We start from the raw sequence: 23,283 nt of genomic DNA, 5'->3' as shown, positions 1-23,283 counted from the left end.
CATGAGCCATGCCACCAAAGCCAGCAACAGCCGTGTGAGTGAACTTGAAAGCAGATTCTCCAACTTAACCCAACTCCCCTTTACCACAATGTCACGAGCTTCGTGACCTTTTCAGCTTGATTCAGAGGCACCCAGCAAAGCTGTGCCTGGACTCCCGACCCACAGAAACTGTGAGATGGTTTCTGCCTCTAGGTTTGGCATCCAACAATGAATAGCTAAATCAGTGGCAAAACCTAGGACAGCCATGGACCTAAAGAAGACTTGGCCAGTTTGCCTCAGGCTGGAGTTGGTCCTCTTTCTGAAAAATAGGCTCAGTGTTAATATGGACACTAGAATACATGTCTTTCCTTTTGTTTCTAAATCATTTCATTTTTATCCTCTCACAGCTGCATAAAAGCAATAATGCCCATAGCAGCCACTGTCTGGCACCGGGTTTGTGAGGTTTCCATGCTTTTTGGTGTGTGACCAGCAGATGCCTTGCTGCGCAGTGAAGCCCACTGACCAGCATCTGTCTCCTCCCTGCCTTTGGAGAGCGTGGCCCAGTGCTGGCTGCCAGCGGGTCTGGTGACCACCAAGCTGGCCAGATGTCTGGGTGTGATGTCCATGAGCTGTTTGTGCACTTGGAGGTCACAGACCACAACCTCCTAGGAAACACCACTCTGAGATCTGGTGATGGAGGAGTTGTGTGCAGGATGCTTGCAAAGTCCTCTTCATGCTATCCCAGAACTGAGGAGGAATGAAGTTCTTTCCTGGAGCAAACAAGGGCTTCTGGAGCTGGAATGTTTGATATCCGGGGCTTTGCTGGCTAAAGCTGTGAATGGATGGGCTGTCAGTCTTCAGGGAGACTCCACCTTTTCCTTCAGCATCTTTGCTCCCAGGACACCATTTCCCCTAGTGCCCAGTGCCCCATGCAGCTCCCCGAGCTTCCAGAGTCCCCTTGCCCTTTCCCTCACACAGCAGCTCCTCAGGCCCAGCCAGGCCAGCACTGCGCTTGTCCTCCACCCAGAGTATCAGATACTGTCCCATGAGCAAGCTGCCTGTTTTCTATTACGAACCAACGAATCCCTTAGTGGAGTAACTTGAAGCTTTAACAGACAGGATAATGTCCAAAAACCAGTTTGAGATCTAATACAGAGTCACTGACTTATTTTGTCAATACATTTAAAAGACACTAACATCTCTGATGACTTATTTTTAGAAGAATGGAAACACACTGTTTCTTAATTCTGTGAAAGGAGTGTCCTTTTAATATCAGAAGAGGCGCACACACATAACAAGGAAAATGTAAGGTTTCAAATACATAGAGCATAAACTCAGAACCGAGGATATCTTTTAAATGTTTTAAAATTTAAATTTTACTTTATATTGGAGTATAGTTGATTTACAATGTGTTAGTTTCAGGTATACAGCAAAATGATTCAGTTATATATCAACTGTTTTTCAGACTTTCTTCCCATATAGATTATTACAGAATATTCAGTAAAAGTTCTCTGTGCTATTTATATACAGTAGGTTCCTGTTGATTATCTATTTTATATATAGTAGTATGTATATGTGTGTATATGTGTACCCAAAACTCCTAATTTATCATGCCCTCACCTTTCCCCTTTGGTGACCATAAGTTTGTATCGAGGATAATGTTTTAAATTGAGTAAATATTTCTCTGAAAAACTCAGTGTGTTTCTCTCCCTCTCGTTTCCTCCCTCTCTTCCCCTTTCCCTCTCTTTCTATTTTCTTTTCTGTCTTTCCCTCATTGATGTGGATTCTTCGTTCAGTGGACAGAAAGCCTTTTTGCGGTGCCTGCTCAGAGGTAGAAATCCAAGCTATAAAAAAGCTAGCTATGTGTCACACCTCCCAGATGACGTGGGGTTAAGTTCACTAAAATGTATCTGTCTTCAAAAGTCCCTTAATAGATGTGGAGTGGACTGTTAGTCGCTCAGTCGTGTCTGACTCTTTGCAAACCCACAGGCTGTAGCCCACCAGACTCCTCTGTCCAAGGAATTCTCCGGGCAAGAATACTGGAGTAGGTTGCCATTTCCTTCTGCAGAGGATCTTTCCTACCCAGGGATCAAACCCAGGTCTCCTGCATTGTAGGCAGATTCTTTACTGTCTGACCTACTGGAAAGTCCCAGAAATAGATCTAGTGGTGGAAGTTTACTGCAGTCATGAAGAGGTGTGCCCTTTCTGTGAATTTCTGGGGTAAAAAAAAGGCGGTTCTTACAGTGGACTTAGGAGGATCAGCTCCAATAGCCCAGAGACCTTTTTCCAAAGCCAAAGTTTCCCAGACTTTGCCATTCGTGGAATTCTTCAGCTGTGAGTGCAGCTGCCCTAGAATTCCTGGTCCTAAAACCACAACCTGGATTGTGTGGGCTGAGCCACTAGCCTAGTCTTTGGCTCGAGGCAGGTCTTGAAACGAGCCAGTAATTCACATTTTCGAATAAATGTCACCAGCCATCTATTACTGCTGCTGCTGCTAAGTCGCTTCAGTCTTGTCCGACTCTGTGCGACCCCATAGACGGCAGCCCGTCAGGCTCCCCCGTCCCTGGGATTCGCCAGGCAAGAACACTGGAGTGGGTTGCTATTTCCTTCTCCAATGCATGAAAGTGAAAAGTGAAAGTGAAGTCGCTCAGTCGTGTTCGACTCTTAGCGACCCCATGGACTGCAGCCTACCAGGCTCCTCCATCCATGGGATTTTCCAGGCAAGAGTACTGGAGTGGGGTGCCATTGCCTTCTCCAGCCATCTATTACTAGCAAAGTTGTTATAAGCAACCAGCCAGTTGTTATAAGCAAACTCAGGAGGAATGAGTTTCACTTGGCGCACTGATTCAAAAGGAAACTCTGCCATCGGAAACGCCCGGGGATGAACGTGAGGTTATACACATACAAACCTGAAAACATTAGAAACGCGCCAGCTTTGCTTCCCAGACAGCAGTGGCCCAACAGCTCCTGTGCTTGGGTTCATCTTCGGGACTGAGAGCCTCCGGGAGATGTTGTGAGAAGTGGTGCTTCTCCCATTTGCTCCCTTCTAGCGCCCCCTGGTGGAAAACCGTCCCCAAACCGAGCCCTGCCGTAGCCATGTGCGCAAGGCCAGAGGTGGAAAGGAGACGCGCGGATGGGAGAAGAGGGCAAGCCTTCACAGGAAAGAACGAGAATATCAAATAAAATGAGAAGCCCAACTCCCTTATCCATGAGAGACGTGCCAGTTCCTAAAGGTCACAGAGATTATGCCGGGATGTGATGCCCTTTTCCTGATTTGCTGGTACAAGATAGATAATTAAAGACATTTGCTGGGGAATAAGAAGCAGATGAAAAGAACAGCACAGATGTAAGCCTGGGAGAGAGGAAGCTCTGATTACTTCCAGCGATAATCCTCAACCCTGAGTATAACCTCCAGCAGGCAAATAGTCATTGTCTGTCTCTGGGGCGTTTTAGACAGTCTCTGGCAAAGGCCAGGTATGCATGAATTTCTGCCTAAATCGGAAATTTTACAAAGGCGCAAAAAGGCTTTCTCTTTGCAGGTTACTGAGAAAAAATTCAAAGAATAGCTTCTGTAATCACCGTGGGCATGTGGCAGTGGCTTCGTTTACTCATTCACCTGGACGACCTGTGATGCTGTAAATAGCAAATGACCATGAATCCAATAATCATTATCATTTACTTTGGCATGAATCAACACTTCAGTCTGTAAACAGACATGCCAAGTGTCTTGAAGAGTCACGCCAAACAAGGAAGCTGTTTGGCTTTTACCGTTTGTTTTTCACTCACTCCTTGGTAATTCACTGGGCAGCAACTAGTTGCTAGCAACTGTTTTGTGCAGAACTGGAACCATGAACAAGGCAGACGTGGGCCTCCATGCTCACAGCTGTCCTTGGCCTTCAGCGGAAAACCTTATTGTGACTAAAGTCATAGCAGAGTAGTACCTTTATTTCAAGGCAGTTGTCTTTGCTATTGAATGAGGACAAATACATTTTTTTTATTGGAGTATAATTGTCTTATATCTTTCCTTTTCTCCTTGGCTTTTCGCTTCTCTTCTTTTCACAGCTATTTGTAAGGCTTCCCCAGACAGCCATTTCGCTTTTTTGCATTTCTTTTCCATGGAGATGGTCTTGATCCCTGTCTCCTGTACAATGTCACGAACCTCATTCCATAGTTTATCAGGCAATCTATCTATCAGATCTAGGCCCTTAAATCTATTTCTCACTTCCACTGTATAATCATAAGGGATTTGATTTAGGTCATACCTGAATGGTCTAGCGGTTTTCCCTGCTTTCTTCAATTTAAGTCTGAATTTGGTAATAAGGAGTTCATGGTCCGAGCCACAGTCAGCTCCTGGTCTTGTTTTTGTTGACTGTATAGAGCTTCTCCATCTTTGGCTGCAGAGAATATAATCAATCTGATTTCGGTGTTGACCATCTGGTGATGTTCATGTGTAGAGTCTTCTCTTGTGTTGTTGGAAGAGGGTGTTTGCTATGACCAGTGTATTTTCTTGGCAAAACTCTGTTAGTCTTTGCCCTGCTTCATTCTGCATTCCAAGGCCAAATTTGCCTGTTACTCCAGGTGTTTCTTGACTTCCTACTTTTGCATTCCTGTCCCCTATAATGAAAAGGACATCTTTTTTGGGTGTTAGTTCTAAAAGGTCTTGTAGATCTTCATAGAACCGTTCAGCTTCAGCTTCTTCAGCATTACTGGTTGGGGCATAGACTTGGATTTCTGTGATATTGAATGGTTTGCCTTGGAAACGAACAGAGATCATTCCTTCTTTAGCAATCAATGCAAAGAAATAGAGGAAAAGAACAGAATGGGAAAGACTAGAGATCTCCTCAAGAAAATTAGAGATACCAAGGGAACATTTCATTCAAAGATGGGCTCGATAAAGGACAGAAATGGTATGGACCTAACGGAAGCAGAAGATATTAAGAACAGATGGCAAGAATACACAGAAGAGCTATACAGAAAAGATCTTCATGACCCAGATAATCACGATGGTGTGATCACTTATCTAGAGCCAGACATCCTGGAATGTGAAGTCAAGTGGGCCTTCGAAAGCTACGAACAAAGCTAGTGGAGGTGATGGATTTCCAGTGGAGCTATTTCAAATCCTGAAAGATGATGCTGTGAAAGTGCTGCATTCAATATGCCAGCAAATTTGGAAAACTCAGCAGTGGCCACAGGACTGGAAAAGGTCCGTTTTCATTCCAATCCCAAAGAAAGGCAATGCCAAAGAATGCTCAATTTGCTGCACAATTGCACTCATCTCACACGCTAGTAAAGTAATGCTCAAAATTCTCCAAGTCAGGCTTCAGCAATACGTGAACCGTGAACTTCCTGATGTTCAAGCTGGTTTTAGAAAAGGCAGAGGAACCAGAGATCAAATTGCCAACATCCACTGGATCATGGAAAAAGCAAGAGAGTTCCAGAAAAACATCTATTTCTGCTTTATTGACTATGCCAAAGCCTTTGACTGTGTGGATCACAATAAACTGTGGAAAATTCTGAAAGAGATGGGAATACCAGACCACCTGACCTGTCTCTTGAGAAATCTCATGCAGGCCAGGAAGCAACAGTTAGAACTAGACATGGAACAACAGACTGGTTCCAAATAGGAAAAGGAGTACATCAAGGCTATATATTGTCATCCTGCTTATTTAACTTATATGCAGAGTATATCATAAGAAACGCTGGACTGGAAGAAACACGAGCTGGAATCAAGATTGCTGGGAGAAATATCAATAACCTCAGATATGCAGATGACACCACCCTTATGGCAGAAAGTGAAGAGGAACTAAAAAGCCTCTTGATGAAGGTAAAAGAGGAGAGTGAAAAAGTTGGCTTAAAGCTCAACATTCAGAAAATGAAGATTATGGCATCTGGTCCCATCACTTCATGGGAAAGAGATGGGGAAACAGTGGAAACAGTGTCAGACTTTATTTTTTGGGGCTCCAAAATCACTGCCGACAGTGACTGCAGCCATGAAATTAAAAGACGCTTACTCCTTGGAAGAAAAGTTTTGAGCAACCTAGATAGCATATTGAAAAGCAGAGACATTACTTTGCCAACTAAGGTCCATCTAGTCAAGGCTATGGTTTTTCCTGTGGTCATGTATGGATGTGAGAGTTGGACTGTGAAGAAGGCTGAGCGCCGAAGAAGTGATGCGTTTGAACTGTGGTGTTGGAGAAGACTCCTGAGAGTCCCTTGGACTACAAGGAGATCCAACCAGTCCATTCTGAAGGAGATCAGCCCTGGGATTTCTTTGGAAGGAATGATGCTGAAGCTGAAACTCCAGTACTTTGGCCACCTCATGTGAAGAGTTGACTCATTGGAAAAGACTTTGATGCTGGGAAGGATTGGGGGCAGGAGAAGAAGGGGACGACAGAGGATGAGATGGCTGGATGGCATCACTGACTCGATGGATGTGAGTCTGAGTGAACTCCGGGAGTTGGTGATGGACAGGGAGGCCTGGTGTGCTGCGATTCATGGGGTCGCAAAGAGTCGGACACGACTGAACTACTGAACTGAACTGAGCTGATAGCTGTCTTACAAAGTTGTGTTAATTTCTGCTGTACAGAAAAGTGAATCAGTTATATATATACATATATCCCGTATATGGATATTGGATTTCCTTCCCACTTATGTCACCACAGAGTATTTGGAGAGTTCCCTGTGCTATACAGTCGGTTCTCATTAGTTGTCTATTCTGTAAGTAGCAGTGTACGTAGTAGTACCAATATCCCAATCCATCCCACCTCCCTTCCCCCTCCTTGTTATCCATGTTTGTTCTCTACGTCTGTGTCTCTATTTCTGCTTTGCAAATCAAATGAATATTCCTGAATATTCTTCCTCCTAAATTTTAGCCTGCAGAAGAGAGTAAAGGTAACTGAGAGATTGTTACTGGATTTATTATCCACTCTGCTAGTGTGTAGTCATGTATTATAAATTCAGTGAAGAGGGCAAGGCCTTTTCCTAGTCCCCAGATATTATGTCTGCTGACAAATACCAGCAATTACCCTTTGAAAGCTCTATATATTTAAGGAAAAGACTCCGATGCTGGGAAAGATAGAAAGCAAAAGAAGGGTGTGGCAGAGGATGAGATAATTAGATAGCATCACCTTACACAGTGTGGGTGAGCCTCATTTAATTGGTTGAAGGCCTTAATAGAGCAAAGACTGATCTCCATTAAGCAAGAAAAAAGTGGGGCATCAGCCTGCCTCTGGACTCAAACTGCAGTTCTTCCCTGTCTCCAGTCTGCCTCATCACATTTTGGACTCACCAGCCCTCATAACTGTGTGAGCCAATTCCTTAACTCAGTCTCTCTCTGATCACCTTGATAAATATGAGTGTCATGCCTGCAAACATGCAAGTGCCTTTAGAAGAAGCACTGCAGTGCATGTTTGCTGTCGCATCAATTGACTGTCATAGCATTTACACCTGGAGAGCTGTTTTAGTTGGAAGAGGGCCCATTAGAGTCCTGAGTGGGGTAAATAGGGTAGAGAATGGACTCAGAACACAGGAGTTAGGGGACTGGAGGTCAGCTCTAACCTACTTAGCCTTCTTCCCATTCTGTCTTCAGAGGGAGAACCACAGTCTCCTTCTGTCTGTTTACCTTCACTCCACCCTGTGAATACAGAGCGCATGAATGAGTTCTAGGAAGCTGACCGATGGGAAAGGAGGGAACTAAATGGCTAACTGCTCTGTTCTAGGCATTCCCCTTCGCTATCTTACACAATCTTCTTATCCACAAGAAGAGACTCATCAGTACGCTCACGGACTCAACCGAGCTCTGTGGGCTTAAATTTGTGCTTGGTTGCTTTTTAGGTATGTGGCTTTGGACAAATTACCGAACCTCTCTGTTATTCAGTTTCTTCTGTGCAATGGGGATAATAACATTCAGTTCAGTTCAGTCACTCAGTCGTGTCCGACTCTTTGCAACCCCATGAGCTGCAGCACACCAGGCCTCTCTATCCAACACCAACTCCCAGAGCCCACCCAAACTCGTGTCCATTAAGTCAGTGATGCCATCCAACCATCTCATCTTCTGCCGTCCCCTTCTCCTGCCCTCAATCTTTCCCAGCATCAGGGGCTTTTCTAATGAGTCAGCTCTTCACATCAGGTGATCAAAGTATTGGAGTTTCAGCTTCAACATCAGATCTTCCAATGAACACCCTGGACTGATCTCCTTTAGGATGGACTGGTTGGATCTCCTTGGAGTTCAAGGGACTCTCAAGAGTCTTCTCCAACACCACAGTTCAAAAGCATCAATTCTTTGGTGCTCAGCTTTCTTTATAGTCCAACTCTCAAATCCATACATGACCACTGGAAAAACCATAGCTTTGACTAGATGGACATTTGTTGGCAAAGTAATGTCTCTGCTTTTGAATATGCTATCTAGGTTGGCCATAACTTTTCTTCCAAGGAGTAAGCGTCTTTTAATTTCATGGCTGCAGTCACCGTCTGCAGTGATTTTGGAGCCCCAAAAATAAAGTCTCTCACTGTTTCCACTGTTTCCCCATCTATTTGCCATGAAGTGATGGGACTGGATGCCACGATCTTAGTTTTAGAGGCTTTTTAGTTCCTCTTCACTTTCTGCCATAAGGGTGGTGTCATCTGCATATCTAAGGTTATTGATATTTCTCCCGGCAACCTTGATTCCAGCTCGTGCTTCACCCAGCCCAGCGTTTCTCATGATGTACTCTGCATATAAGTTAAATAAGCAGGGTGACAACATACAGCCTTGACATACACCTTTTCCTACTTGGAACCAGTCTGTTGTTCCATGTCCAGTTCTAACTGTTGCTTCCTGACCTGCATACAGGTTTCTCAAGAGACAGGTCAGGTGGTCTGGTATTCCCATCTCTTTCAGAATTTTCCACAGTTTATTGTGATCCACACAAACAAAGGCTTTGGCATAGTCAATAAAGCAGAAATAGATGTTTTTCTAGAACTCTCTTGCTTTTTCGATGATCCAGCGGATGTTGGCAATTTGATCTCTGGTTCTTCTGCCTTTTCTAAAACCGGCTTGAACATCTGGAAGTTCACAGGTCATGTATTGCTGAAGCCTGGCTTGGAGAATTTTGAGCATTAGTTTACTAGGGTGTGAGATGATGCAATTGTGCAGCAAATTGAGCATTCTTTGGCATTGCCTTTCTTTGGGATTGGAATGAAAATGGACCTTTTCCAGTCCTGTGGCCACTGCTGAGTTTTCCAAATTTGCTGGCATATTGAGTGCAGCACTTTCACAGCATCATCTTTCAGGATTTGAAATAGCTCTACTGGAATTCCATCACCTCCACTAGCTTTGTTCATAGTTATGCTTCCTAAGGCCCATTTGGCTTCACATTCCAGGATGCCTGGCTCTAGGTAATAATAACATTAATAATAACAGTATTACATTATTAGTACAGTAAGATCTTACTGTTACACATTGAAATAGTGTAGGGAGTGAGTGTGTGTGTATGTGTGTGTGCTCAGTCAGTCATGTCTGACTCTTTGTGACTTTATGAACTGTAGCTCCTCTGTCCATGAGATTTCCCAGACAAGAATACTGGAGTGGGGTGCCATTTCCTACTTCAGGGGATCTTCCTGGCCCAGGAATCAAACCTGTGCCTCTTGCATCTCCTGCATTGGCAGGCGGATTCTTTACCAGTAGCGTCACTTCCATAGGGTGTGAATTAGTATATGATAATGAGATCTTACTGTAGTGTCTGCATCGGGGAAGGGGATGGCACCCCACTCCAGTACTCTTGCCTGGAAAATCCCATGGACAGAGGAGCCTGGTAGGCTGTAGTCCATGGGGTCACAAAGTCGGACACGACTGAGCGACTTCACTTTCACTTTTCACTTTCATGCACTGGAGAAGGAAATGGCAACCCACTCCAGTATTCTTTCCTGGTGAATCCCAGGGATGGGGGAGCCTGGTGGGCTTCCTTTTATGGGGTCGCACAGAGTCGGACACGACTGAAGCGACTTAGCAGCAGCAGCAGCAGCAGCAGTAGTGTCTGCATATGGTAAAGACTTTGTTGGTAGGAGTGGGGAACTGCCTCTCTTAGAAGGTAGGTTTTATTTCCAACATTTTCCAGGTGAGTTTCCTGAGTAGATGCCCCACATCATATTGTTGCTACAAGAAAATGGAGCCATGACGTGACTTCAGGTTGCTCTGACCCTAATGATCGCTCAACTCCATATCTATCCTAACACAGAAAAAAAAAAAATTTGAACACCAATTTTACCATTTCGTTTAGCATCTCATGGATCGATGTTTGACTTCGGATAAACTGCTATTTCTTTTTCTTCCCACCCTTCTCCTTCTTCTTTTATTATATCTGGAACAAAATGTTAGACTCATGACCTCCTATAAGCTCCGGAAGCTGTCTTCTTCAGCCTTATTGTTCCACTTAGTCAAAAGGACGTGGTCAACCTAGCTTTGTCTGTGGCCAGCATCAAGCTGTGAGACACCATGTGGTAGAGTGAGTTACTGAGAAATAGAGCCTAAATGTAATATGATGGTGTAGAGATCAGGAAGGTGTTACTTAACAGTTATCTACTGAGTTCTTGTTCTAAAGGAGCCTCCGATGCGATGTTACGGACAAGACAAAAAAGCATGCAACTCAGACCAAGAATTGAGCTTAATAGTTACAATCTAGCTCAATGGTTCTTAACAAAGGGTGGTTTTGCCCGCAGGGGACATCTGACAATGCCGCTGAATAGTGCGGTGTTCACACCTGTGAGGGGGAGGTGGGTATTAGAGGGGTGATGGGGCTGTTGCCGCTGGCACCTAGTGCATAGTGGCCAGAGATGCTGGTAAACATCCTGCAATACACAGGACGGCTCCCCGCAACAAAGAATCCATCAGTCTAAAGTGTCTAAAGTATCAGTAGTGGTGAGATTGAGAAGCCCAGTTAGTATAAATGACCATGGAAGATGGTACCTAATTAAGAGCCACAAGGCAAGACAAGTTATAGCGCTTTAGAAGCCTGGAGGAAGATTAGATGGGAGTGAAGTACAAAGGAAGCCTTTTTCAGGCTGGAGGCAGAACTAGGCAAGATGTCTGTGAGAACAGCAAATAGAAGAAGCTGGTGTAACAGGAATTGGTAAACAGTAAGAGTCAGGATGGGGGTGATCAGATTTTGAAAGGCCCTGAAGATAAGGAAAGATACAATCTCGTTGCCATATGTTGTTGAGAGTCTATTTTATCAGTTTAATTTTTTATTGAGGATTCAGTTCAGCTCAGTTCAGTCACTCAGTCGTGTCTGACTCTTTGTGAACCCATGAATCGCAGCACACCAGGCCTCCCTGTCCATCACCATCTCCCAGAGTTCAGTGATATTCAATGTTCTAGCTTATATTAAAACCTGTGACCATAAAGGTCGTCGCTTACCTTGCCAGACCATCTTACAAAGGTTTCTAGGCTGAGTACAGAGTTTATTCTGCTTTATTGTGACCAAATTGTTCTCTGTCTTCAGTAGTGACTCTGTTCTACAAATACAGTAAGGTCCTATCTTCTCTTATTTCGAGGACTTTCATAACCTAATCTTATATCCCCACTCTTACAGGTCACTACTTATTCTGTTGCTTATTTAGTTGCACTTGCTTATTCTGTCCCCTACACATTGAGTTTTCATTTTCCTGTTGGGACTGAATCAAAACAGGTGGGTGCTTTGGAAAAGTTATCATTTGATGCTCCTTCAAACCCATTCATTCATATGTTGATTTTGCTCAACAAATATTTGTTGAGTAATGATTAGGTGTCAAAAACTGTTCAGGCCTCTTGGGATCTACCTGCGAACAAAGTAGACAATGATCCCTGTCTGCATTCTAGTTGAGGAGACAGTAAGGGGAGAAATGGTTAATTGCTAATCATGTTAGAATGTGGGGAATGCTATTTACAAAAAGAAGAACAGAGCAAAGTCAGGAATCCTGAAGTTACTAGGTGGAGGACAGGTAGCAATAGTCATGGGTCAGGGCACTCTTCACTGAGAAGGTGAGATTGGAGCAGACTTGAGGAGTGGAGAGAGGCAAGGACTGATGCCTGAGGGAAATGGTCCAGGCAGAACAGAAGTGAAGAGCCTGTGCTGAGAGCAGGCCTGGCCCGGAAGCACTGTGGGGCCAGTGTGGCCAGCGTGGGGGGTAGATGAGCATGAGCGCGTTGGAGAGAGGGGTGAGAAGGCTCCAGGAGGCCAGACCACGGAAGGTGTAGAGACTGTTGTGAGAAATCGGCTAAAACGCTCCGTGAAATGGAGAGCCGTTGTGGGTTTTTGAGGCAAGGAGTAGCATGATCTGACCTAGGTTTTAAATTAATTGCTCTGACTGCGGAAAAGAAACCACAGGGGGAGTTAAGGGTAGAAGCAGTAGGAAGTTAGGAGGCTATTGGTATAATTCAGATAATGGAGACTTAGACCTTTTTAGTGACAGAAGGGTGAGGGAAAAACACTCAGATTTTGAAAACTGACAGAAGCAGTTGAGACCCAAAAGCCTAATAATACACAGTGTGGTGCAAATTCGGGGGGGGGGGGCACTCTATTTGAGAGCCCAGACTCTATTTGATTTTTCCAGAAATCAACTTTGGGATGGAGAACAGATGGTTTCTTGGCTACGGAAGAAAGCTATTAAATTAGAGGGGTAAAGGTGACTCTTTGCCTGATAGAAATGAGATGTTTGCCAACTGGACCCACAAGGTGTCTATAGCTCAAAGACGAAATAATGGCAGTGTCCAAATCAGAGAAAGGCATGTAAGTAATACATGAATCTAGGTTTTGAAGGTCAACTTCGGTGAAAGGAAAAGGAAACAATATATAATTGATTACTGTCCTGGGTGTCTTTATCTTATTCACCCTGTTCTGTCCTGGAAGGATGACCAGCAGGAGTTAAATGTGGAACCAGCCTCCATAGTGGCTTAGTGAGCTTGCTGCTGCTGCTGCTGCTAAGTCACTTCAGTCGTGTCCGACTCTGTATGACCCCATAGACCGAAGCCCACCAGGCTCCCCCACCCCTGGGATTCTCCAGGCAAGAACACTGGAGTGGGTTGCCATTTCCTTCTCCAATGCATGAAAGTGGAAAGTGAAAAGTGAAATTGAAGTCGTTCAGTCGTGTCCGACTCTTAGCGACCCCATGGACTGCAGCCTACCAGGCTCCTCCTTCCATGGGATTTTCCAGGCAAGAGCGCTGGAGTGGGGTGCCATTGCCTTCTCTGATTCCTTCTTCTCCTGGAAAAGTTATCTGTAGGGCTTAGCTCAACATGCTTCAAGCTCTCTGGCTTCTGGTAGCTAAATGACCGGCTAAAGCCTTAATTCCTATGACATCTGGGAGACAACATCTTGCAAAGTTGGAACGATGTTCTATAGGATACAGTAAATGTCTTAAACCAGCAGCATATGTGGTGATGTCTTCATAAAGCTAGGATGCATGCGTCTGGCAACTGAGGAGGAAGAGGTTAGAGTGGCCCCTCTTACCAACTAATAACCCACTGGAATATTATTATTTTCTTTCCCTGCGACTTTTGTGTTTGGTGAGCTTGGAGATACCAGTGCCGCAGAGAAGAATCCCTTTCTTAGGGAATATTGGGAGCTAAGATTGCCCTCTGACCGTTGTGGGATTCTTGGTATCAGTGAGCTGATGGGCACAGAGAGGACTCAATGTATCAGAGATGAGAATCGCAATTTCCAGGAAGAAACTGGGTTCATTCTCTACAATGAGGACAAAGAGGGCTTGGAAACTCAGGGGACATACTAGCTTCATTTCTTTCCTTTATTGGGGTGAAGTAGAAAAGAATAGCTTTATTGCTTTGCCAGGCAAGGGGGGTAGGGGGTGAGTAGATCACAGTGTTTCTCCCCCTGGAGGCGGTAATGAGGAGTTTTATTAGGAATGGTTCAAGGAGCAGGGCATGGTCAGCTCGTGGACATTCTTCTGATTGGCTAGTGGTGAGTCGGCATCATCAGCTTCTGGTTCCAACAGGCCTGGGGACTATGTGCTTGTGGGCAGCGTGAAGTTAACTTCTTCCATCTGGTGGGGGTTTCAGTCTCTGGTTTCAGGACCTAATGAAGCTCAGTCTTATCTCATCACAGAAAGAATTCAGTGAGAGACAAAGTGATAGGTAAGAGGTGGATTTATTTAGAGAGCAACACACTCCACAGACAGAGTGTGGGCTACCTCAGGAGGCGACAGTAGCCACTAGCTTCATTCCTTAATATTCAAAATAGCCCTGCTCAGTAGGAAATTGTAACAACCCCATTAAAAACAACTAAGGACCAGATCCTACAGGAATGAACATTTGGGCAATTCCAGCAGATGAAAACTCCTTCCACCAAAGTGTTAGCAAAGGCAAGAGAGCACAAGGAATGGAAGGTGACAGAGGGCATCTGTGATCGACTTACAACTCAGGATAGCTACCAAGGTGGGAATAGTAGCAGCTATGTCCTATGTTACTCTTGTTTTCACCTTCTTTCTCCATCTGATGTAAGAATCCTAATGATGGTTAATGTACCAAGTTTCAGGTGGGAGTGTAATCAAATTGACAGCACCTGGTGATAATGTTAGCTGATGGGGCTTTGTTGCACCCTGTGTTCTGAGGGCATAGAGTGGATGCTGAGGGGTAGGTTGTACTGGGTGGCTTCTGCTTGTATCCGTCCCTCTTCTGTGTAGGAGAGAAACTTTAGAGAAAACATCTAATTTAATCTTTTCAACAAAACTAATAATAATAGATCTTGATTGCCCTCTTACTACATACATGGCATAGCTCTAGGTGTTGTATAGGAACCCATTCAATTAATCCTCACAGTAGCCTTACATGCTAAGTATCCTATTATTCCCGTTTTACAGATGAGGAAACCTAAGCACAAAACACTTCACTAGCTTGCCCAAATCCACAAAGGCGGAGATTAATCTCTGCCCCTTAAGGCTTCTCGAAGGGGATAGGTATGATTTTCTTGTTTTTACAGATAGGAAAACAATGACTTAGAGAAGTAAAGGGATTTATTCTTGATATAGTCAGCACCACCCCCCCACACACCTCCAGCTAGAATTCATATGCAGCCCTTTCTAACCTCAAAGCTAATGCTCATGTCTAATGTACTCTGCTTTCTTAATAATACTTCATTTTCAGGGGCCAGTATGAGAAAGAGTTGCTGTGAAATGTAGGTTCTATGAACATAAAACAGCTTTTGATATATTCAGAATTTATTTATGGTTTGAAAATAGGCAAATAATCTAACAAAGATTAAGCTTGACAAAAGTGTAAGAATGACCCAGATTTACTAAGTAGTTAGTACTTTCTTTAAATATTCAGTTTGTTTGAACCTAATCCATAGAAAGTTTGAGATCCAAAAAGGTAAGTGTATTTTTATACACAAAATATAAAAATAGAATAAACATGCTGTTATGTAGTATATTACATATTATAAATATATTTAGTATATTCATATTACTTTATATAAATGTATTTTAAAATATATTTGAAGAAATGTAATGGACCTAATTTTAAATCCCTACTAGTAGATTCTCTAGGAGAACGTTGTTTTTGGAATCATATCCTTTGGTACATTTGTCAGCCGACTTCAGCCCTGATCAAGGTGAAGTGAATACACCGGTCATTTATCATTCACTGACTGAGGAAATGCATGAAACCAGAACCAGAGACAAGAGCCTGAGAAGGGAAACCACAGTGGCCAGGGTGCCAGTAACTTATTTTCGTGTTAGTGACAATCTTTCACCTTTTACTAGTGAAGAAGGGCAGGTATAGGTTGGCATGTGCTGTATTAATAGGATTCTTTCTATTACCCATGCCCTCGGAGATTTCCTCCTTTGGAATAGTGCCAGCAGCTTCCTCTTTCCAATATCACGGACTCGTGGCTTCCTAACAGTTGAAAATGATCTGCTTTTCAGATAATACCATCCAGTCGATTTTCTGCTGCTGCTGTTGCTGTTCCGTGCAGAAGCGGTAAGTCCGAGGGCAACTTCTTGGGTGGAATCTCCCTGTTTCTTTGAATCTGCTGTTCATCTGCCTGGGAAACTCCTCCCATTTTCTCCCTATTGAATGGCCATTAATTTAAAGCTAGCGATAGGTCACGTGTCAGGTCCATGGTCTCTCTCCATCCTCTTGGACTTAATTGCTCCTTCCATTGTGTTCCCAGAGCATGCGGCCTGGTTCTGTATTTAATATTTGTTTCATGCATGCTATTTATGTGTCTGTGTCTCACTGTAATTTTTACCTTTTAAGGGCAAAAATCCTGTCTTATTTGAGATTCTCCCTGAAACTACCAATGTGTTTTATACTTTGGTGCCCAGTAAATGATGCATAAAGATAAAAATACAGGGTGCCATGATAATAGTAACAGCCAGCATTTAATGGGAGTCCTATATGTCAGACTGTGTTAAAAAGTTTATGTTTTTTAGCTCTTAGTAACTCTCAAAACCACCCTTTTTATTTGTTTTTACAATCCCCATTATACAGATGAAGAAATGCAGGCCTAGGGAGGTTACATTGCCCAAAGCCCTAAAAATGGAAGATCTGGGATCCAAACTCATGTTCTTAATCGCTACATCACATCTACTTTTTAACAATAGATACTTTCAAATGAGGCGATGCATGTGAAATGTAAAACACTGTGCCTGACACAGAGTAAGGTCTTCATTATTGTGATTGTAATTGTATGCCCTTAATAGTCACCAGACTTTATGTTGCCCACGTGACATGTATTTTCTCAATTTTATTATTCATAACAACTCTATATGCTCTTAGTGTCTCTAGTCCTAGATTTAAAAAAGTAAAATAAAGTTCTGAGAAGTCCCAGAGTGCCTTGCCCAAGGAGTTAGGAAGTCTTCTAAATGAAAAATAGGAAGGAGACTTTACTACTAGCTTGTTTATAGTCTAGTGGATTTATAGCTAAGAGTAAAATAATCCTTTGTAACATGATTATTTTTCAATGTCAGGCAAGTGAGGACACAAATAAGCCTTAGCAAAGATGAAGAACTTTCAGAAAAATACACACAGCGTCGCAGACCATGGTTCAGTGACTTGCCAAGTAAAAAGCAAGTGAGTATCATTTTGAAGGGGGAGAAGGGGTAGAGGAAGGTGGCATTTTTAGGGTCTGTGCTTCGTGAGGTACCGTTTGCTACCCTGCCCAGAACCTAATGTCATGCTTGGCACATAATAAGTTTTCAATAAACTTTTAGTGAATCAACAGCCTAGAAGAAAGGGAAAGAAAAAAAGACCAGTTAAAATGGCCTATTCTGCAATATTTTGGCAGAATTTGAAATTGGGGAAAAAATGCCTTCTGGCTATCGCCATTTTGAGGCCAGGATCAGTTTTCAGTTCAGTGTTAGAAAATAAGTTTTCTTGGGAAGTTGATAAGCCCACACACAAGCTTACAGCATATTAAAGGGAAAAGCTGGTTTGTTTTTTTTTTCCTCCTTTTTCCAAAGGAGAAAAATCCTTAAAGTGAAATTATTAAGGAGGAAATAAAATTTTAAGAATTGTGACATGAAAAATATTCAGTGCCATGCTGGCAAGAGAATTTGTGATCTCGAGAATTTACAGAATGATGAGTGTGTTGCTCGATCAGAAAATTGTTTTGTAGTTAGTCATTTCCTACGTTTATACCATCAGGGCTTCTGCTTTACTGCAGCTAGCTGGGAGAAACAAGGCGGCAGGCAGATACTCTCTACCCTTGTTCTTTTTTTAGCTCAGATCACTTAAACAATAGTACCACGACTCACTCCTTAGTGTTTTACAGTCCAACAGGGGCCATGGGCAACCATCAAAACGCAAGCCATTGCCTCCCCTCCCACCCTCTGAGGTTTCTGAAGAGAAGATCCACGTTAAGGCACTGTACGATTTCCTGCCCAGAGAGCCCTATGATTTAGCCTTAAAGAGAGCCGAGGAATATCTTATCTTGGAGAAGTATGATCCTCACTGGTGGAAGGCAAGAGACCGCTTGGGGTAAGACTGGTGGTTTGTCTTTACCAAATATTTCTTCTTTCAGTCCCTAAAGTCTTCCGAAGTGTGAAATAGACTCCATTTAGCTTATTAGAGAAATAGACTCTGTTTGTTTTCTCAAGGTTTATAACTCTCCCTTGTAAATGAAACAGAAGCTGTTCCCACACCTCTCCATCTGTATGAATGGGCATTATAATGCTGTGATTTCAGGCAGACTCTCCAAACTAGGCACATGTGGCTTTATATCCTGATGTAGCCACACACTGCTGTGTGTTTTTGGGCAAATTACTTATCCTCTCTGTTTCCCTTCCCTCCTTCCTTTCTCCCTCCCTCCTTCCCTTCCTTCCTGCCTTTTCCCTTCCTTTCTTTCTTCTCAGATATAGCCACCAGGGAAGTCTCTATAATTGACATAGAACACTGTATTAGTTGCAGGTGTACAACATAATGATTTGCGCTTTATATTTATTGTGAAATAATCACTACAAGTCTAGTTAACATTCGGCAGTGTACATAGTTACAATTTTTTTTTCCTTGTGATGGGAGCTTTTATGATTTACTGTCTCAGCAACTTTCAGACATGCAATATGGTACTATTTTTCACTTTTAATGCTTTTTAACTTTTTTAAATTATGAAAATAAGGTAACATATTTACAGGAGACATGGAAAATATAGAACAAAGTTACATATAGTTCTATTATATATAATTGTTTTTAGGTAGGTAAATTAAGATGTTTAGTTCGAGTTTCAATATCAAACTCTCAAAAATTAATAGAATGAATATACAGAGAAGTAGAAGGAAATAGTAGACCTGAAAAGCACTATGAATCAATTCAACATAATGTAAATTTATACAGCTTTCACACAACAGTAGGGCACAAATTCTATTCAAGTTCCTATAGACAATAAAAAGAACTAAAATGCCTCTTGATGAAAGTAGGAGAGTGAAAAAGTTGGCTTAAAACTCAACATTCAGAAAATGAAGATCATGGCATCCAGTCCTATCACTTCATGGCCAATAGATGGGGAAACAATGGAAAACAGTGACAGACTTTATTTTTTTGGGTTCCAAAATCACTGCAGATGGTGACTTCTGTCATGAGATTAAAAGACTCTTGCTCCTTGGAAGAAAAGCTATGACCAACCTAGACAGCATATTAAAAAGCAGAGACATTACTTTGCCAACAAAGATCCGCCTAGTCAAAGCTATGGTTTTTTCAGGAGTTATATATGGATGTGAGAGTTGGACTGTGAAGAAAGCTGAGTGCTGAAGAATTGATGCTTTTGAACTGTGGTGTTGGAGAAGACTCTTGAGAGTCCCTTGGACTGCAAGGAGATCCAACTAGTCAATCCTAAAGGAGATCAGTCCTGAATATTCATTGGAAGGACTAATGCTGAAGCTGAAACTCCAATACTTTGGCCACCTGATTCGAAGAACTGACTCAGAAGACCCTGATGCTGGGAAAGATTGAAGGCAGGAGAAGGGGACCACAGGGGATGAGATGGTTGGATGGCATCACTGACTTGATCTACATGAGTTTGAGCAAGCTCCGGGAATTGGTGATGGACAGGGAAACCTTGTGTGCTGCAGTCCATGGGGTTGCAAAGAGTCAGACATGACTGAGCTGCTGAACTGAACTGAATTGATGGACAATAAACTAGGAGACACTGGAACATAATTCAGGGACATAAGTCCAGGTGCAAAAATTTCATGGTCTAAATGTATTGAAATCTTACAGAAGTCTGTTCTGTTATTACTGTGGAGTTAAAACATGCAATACGGTACTATTAACTCGTCATGATTCTACACATCATATCCCAAGCCTCATTTATTTTGTAACTGGAAGTTTATACCTTTTGATCCCCTTCACCCATTTTATCTCCCTACAACCACCCTTGCCTCTGGCAGCCACCAGTGTATTCTTTGTACTTTGAGCTTGTTTTGTTTCAATTTTTCATTTTTTTTTTAAAAGTTTCACGTGTAAGTGAGACCACATGGTTTTTGTCTTTATTTCACTTAGTATAGTGCTGTCAAGGTCCGTCTATGTTGTTGCAAATGACAAAAAATTTACTCTTTTTATGAGTGAATAATATTTCATATATGCCACATTTTCTTTATCAACTCATCCATCAGTGGACACTTGGTTGTCTCCATATCTTGGCTATTACAAATAGTGTTACAGTAAACATGGGGGTGCATGTATCTTTTTAAGTTAGTGTTTTCATTTTCTTCAGATAAATACCCAGAGGTGGAATTGGTGGATCATAAGATAGTTCTGTTTTTAATGAATTTTATTTGTAAATAAGAATACTAGTTTCTACCATACAAGTTTTTATTCTAATTTATGCTTTTTTTTTTTTTCAATTTGAATTTTTTTCCTATTAAGCTCTAAGATAGAAACAGAAACAGTGTCTTACTCATTTTCATATTTCTACAATGACTAGTTTTGGAAGTAAACATTGCAGTAGTTTCTGAATGAAATTAGAAAAAAAAGGCCCTGGGATACAAAAATACTTCTTTGTACCGCTTGCAATAGATTGTTAATTCTAGACTGGAGTCCTGGGTAGAAAAGAATTCTGAGGAGTATGTCTGCTTTCTGGGAGAGAATTCTTGGCCTTGTCAAGATTTTGAGGTTATAAGTATCTAAGCATTAGAAGTACATACAAATCTCTTTCTTTATGTTTTCTTAATGATTTGGCTCTTTTACCAGTTCTTAATTAAGACTCAACATATGCTGGCGACTTTTCAGTGGGTAAAGAGGAATGATGTCCCAGAGACCATGTAAGTTAGTAGGTTCAGGGCTGTATCAGTAACTATCCTTGCAGGTGGTGTGTTGTCATGACTCAGACTTAAAGAGGAACAGCACCAATTTTTTAACTTCAAAGTTAATCAGTGAATATAGGTTAAAAAAAATAATATTCAAACATGATAAATAGTGCCCAAATTCTGCTTTGCCACACCTCCAAACCCAGACTCTTTCCCAAAAGTAAGCATCATTATTCATTTAGTGATTCATTTCAATGATCTTCCTGTCCAGATCACTTTCAATGCACTTTCTTGGATGTATTAAAAATATGGTATTGTCTGAGGATTTAATTTACTTAAATCTGACTATACTTTATGCATTGCTCTGCAACTTGCTTGTACTCCTCAATAATATGTCTTGGAGATCTTTCATAATTTTAAATTTCAGATTTTGTTGGTGAAGTTATAGGAAAAGAAAAACTCCTCCCCTGCTGATAAGTGTGAAAATTGTTGCCCTTTGACAGCGATTTGCTGTTATCTACTGAAAAGATGCGCTTAATCAGCAACCCAGCAATTTTCCCACTTTGTATCTGTCTTAGAGAAATACTCTTACTTGTACACAAGAAGGCATATTCAAGTATTTCTTTACAGCTTTGTTGTAATAGAGCATGGCTAAACTAGAATATCTATTCTGTGGGATGCTCTGCAGCAATTAAAAAGAATTAAGTCAATATCTTTCCAATTGGTATGTTTTTAATCTAGTCACTATTACGTCCCAGTGATTATGTTAAGCGGCCCTTTTCCTATTTGCAAAGATATCTGTGTGAGAAAACATCTTAAACTACTAATGTTAAACATCAGAAACTTAGTATTTGTTGTGCAAAGATTTTAGTTGAATGTTGAAATGAAAAACCTTTTTTCTTCTCTCAACAATTTAATTAGTCAAATGAATTTGATTTTCCTCTGCATCCTTGAGGTTTTTTAAAGGGATCTTTGCCACAATAATGCCACAGATGTGCCAAAATTTTGACTTTTGCTTTGTGTTTGTAGGAATGAAGGCTTAATTCCAAGCAACTATGTGACCGAAAACAAACCAACTAATTTAGAAATATATGAGTAAGTGTCCTCAAAAATATGTCCCATGGTTAATCTATAAAAATCAGGTACATTTGGGTAACTTATTAGTATATATACTGTTTTGGGTCTGAAAAGGGAAAAGAAAGTAACACATTTGGAAGCTTTAGCTTAAGAGATTTTTAATCTTAATAATGGCTGATTCAGAAACTTCTTTTTCTTACAATTACTTTTTTTTGGTTTTGTTTGGCCAGTTAAAGGAAATTTTAACAGTGACTACAAGAAGCCAAACACTCATCTTGCACTTGTTTTACTGCGAGTCCTAAGTGGAAAAGTTATTATTTTAAAAATGAGGACTTCCTGGTGGTCCAGTGGTTAAGACTCTACGCTTCTATTGCAGGAGGCATGGGTTCCATCCTTGGTTGGGGAGCTAAGACCAAAACTAAATGAAAAATGACATCAATTGTTCATTAATTAAGTTAGATTTAATATACAGACATGTTACTATAGTTTGACTCATGTTTTGAAGTGTTTAGAGATCACTGAAGATGAGAAATAGGCTAATGCTATAGTTCAGAAGAACTTTTGATATGTTCACTAGAGTTTTGCTTAGAAATGCATTCTTGTTACACTATATTAATGGATTTAGAAGATAGAAACATTAGCAATCACTATTTAACCCCTCAATCTGCAGATCAGAAAATAAAGTTGAGATATTAATGTACAGATAGACAGGGCTAGGAGTGGTCCTTGTTGTACAGTTACCAAGTCATGTCTGACTCTTTGGGAGCCCTGGGATTGCAGCTTGGCAGGCTTCCCTGTCCCTCACCATGTCCTGGACTTTGCCCAAGTTCATGTCCATTGAATTGGTGATGCCATCCAACCATTTCATCCTCTGTCGCCGCCTTCTCCTCCTGCCTTCAATCTTTCCCAGCATCACGGTCTTTTCCAATGAGTCAGCTGTTCACATCAGGTTGCCAAAGTATTGGAGTTTCAGCTTCGGCATCAGTCCTTCCAAAGAGTATTCAGGGTTGATTTCCTAGTCTTTTATAAATTTAGGTTTGCAGTTTGAGCACTTGAGTGCCCTCCCCCGACTTAGATACTGATTTTGCAATTAGCATATGTTCCAGTAGGTTGTATTAGGTGATGTGAATTGAGGCATTAGAACAGGTACTTCCCTGAGAACCAGGCAAATTGAAAGAAAACTCAGCCTTGGACTGCCTTGCTGCTCATTGAAGCCCATTTGTAGGCCAGACTCAGCATGCCTGCCTGCCTGCCAAGTCGCTTCAGTCATGTCTGACTCTGTGCGACCCTATGAACTTTAGCCCACCAAGCTCCTCTGTCCATGGGATTCTCTAGGCAAGAATACTGTAGTGGGTTGCCATGCCCTCCTCCAGGGGATCATCCCAACCCAGGGATAGAACCTGTGTCTATTACATCTCCTGCATTGGCAGGCAGGTTCTTTACCGCTAGTGCCACCTGGGAAACTCCAGACTCAGCACATCCGTCACCGAAAACACCCATAACCTTACCAGACCTTTC

General features: G+C 42.0%; 1 protein-coding gene across 3 annotated transcripts in view; it reads left to right on the top strand.

The window, feature by feature from the left end:
• The window catches only part of TXK (TXK tyrosine kinase), a 61,606-nt gene that overhangs the window by 2,744 nt on the left and 35,579 nt on the right, over nt 1-23,283 (top strand). For 2 of the 3 annotated variants that reach the window (XM_069593081.1, XM_069593079.1), the window contains exons 2-5: nt 15,871-15,925; nt 16,918-17,020; nt 17,721-17,926; nt 21,718-21,783. In XM_069593081.1, coding sequence (XP_069449182.1) covers nt 15,871-15,925; nt 16,918-17,020; nt 17,721-17,926; nt 21,718-21,783 — 430 coding nt within the window. Of the gene's footprint in view, nt 1-15,854; nt 15,926-16,917; nt 17,021-17,720; nt 17,927-21,717; nt 21,784-23,283 lie in introns of those variants that run through there. The other variant, XM_069593082.1, reaches the window with a different exon arrangement.

Source organism: Ovis canadensis, chromosome 6, assembly GCF_042477335.2.
Source record: "Ovis canadensis isolate MfBH-ARS-UI-01 breed Bighorn chromosome 6, ARS-UI_OviCan_v2, whole genome shotgun sequence".
NCBI classification, from domain to species: domain Eukaryota; kingdom Metazoa; phylum Chordata; class Mammalia; order Artiodactyla; family Bovidae; genus Ovis; species Ovis canadensis.
Note: the sequence above shows the minus strand (reverse complement) of the source record. Positions and strands in the feature narration are given on the sequence as shown.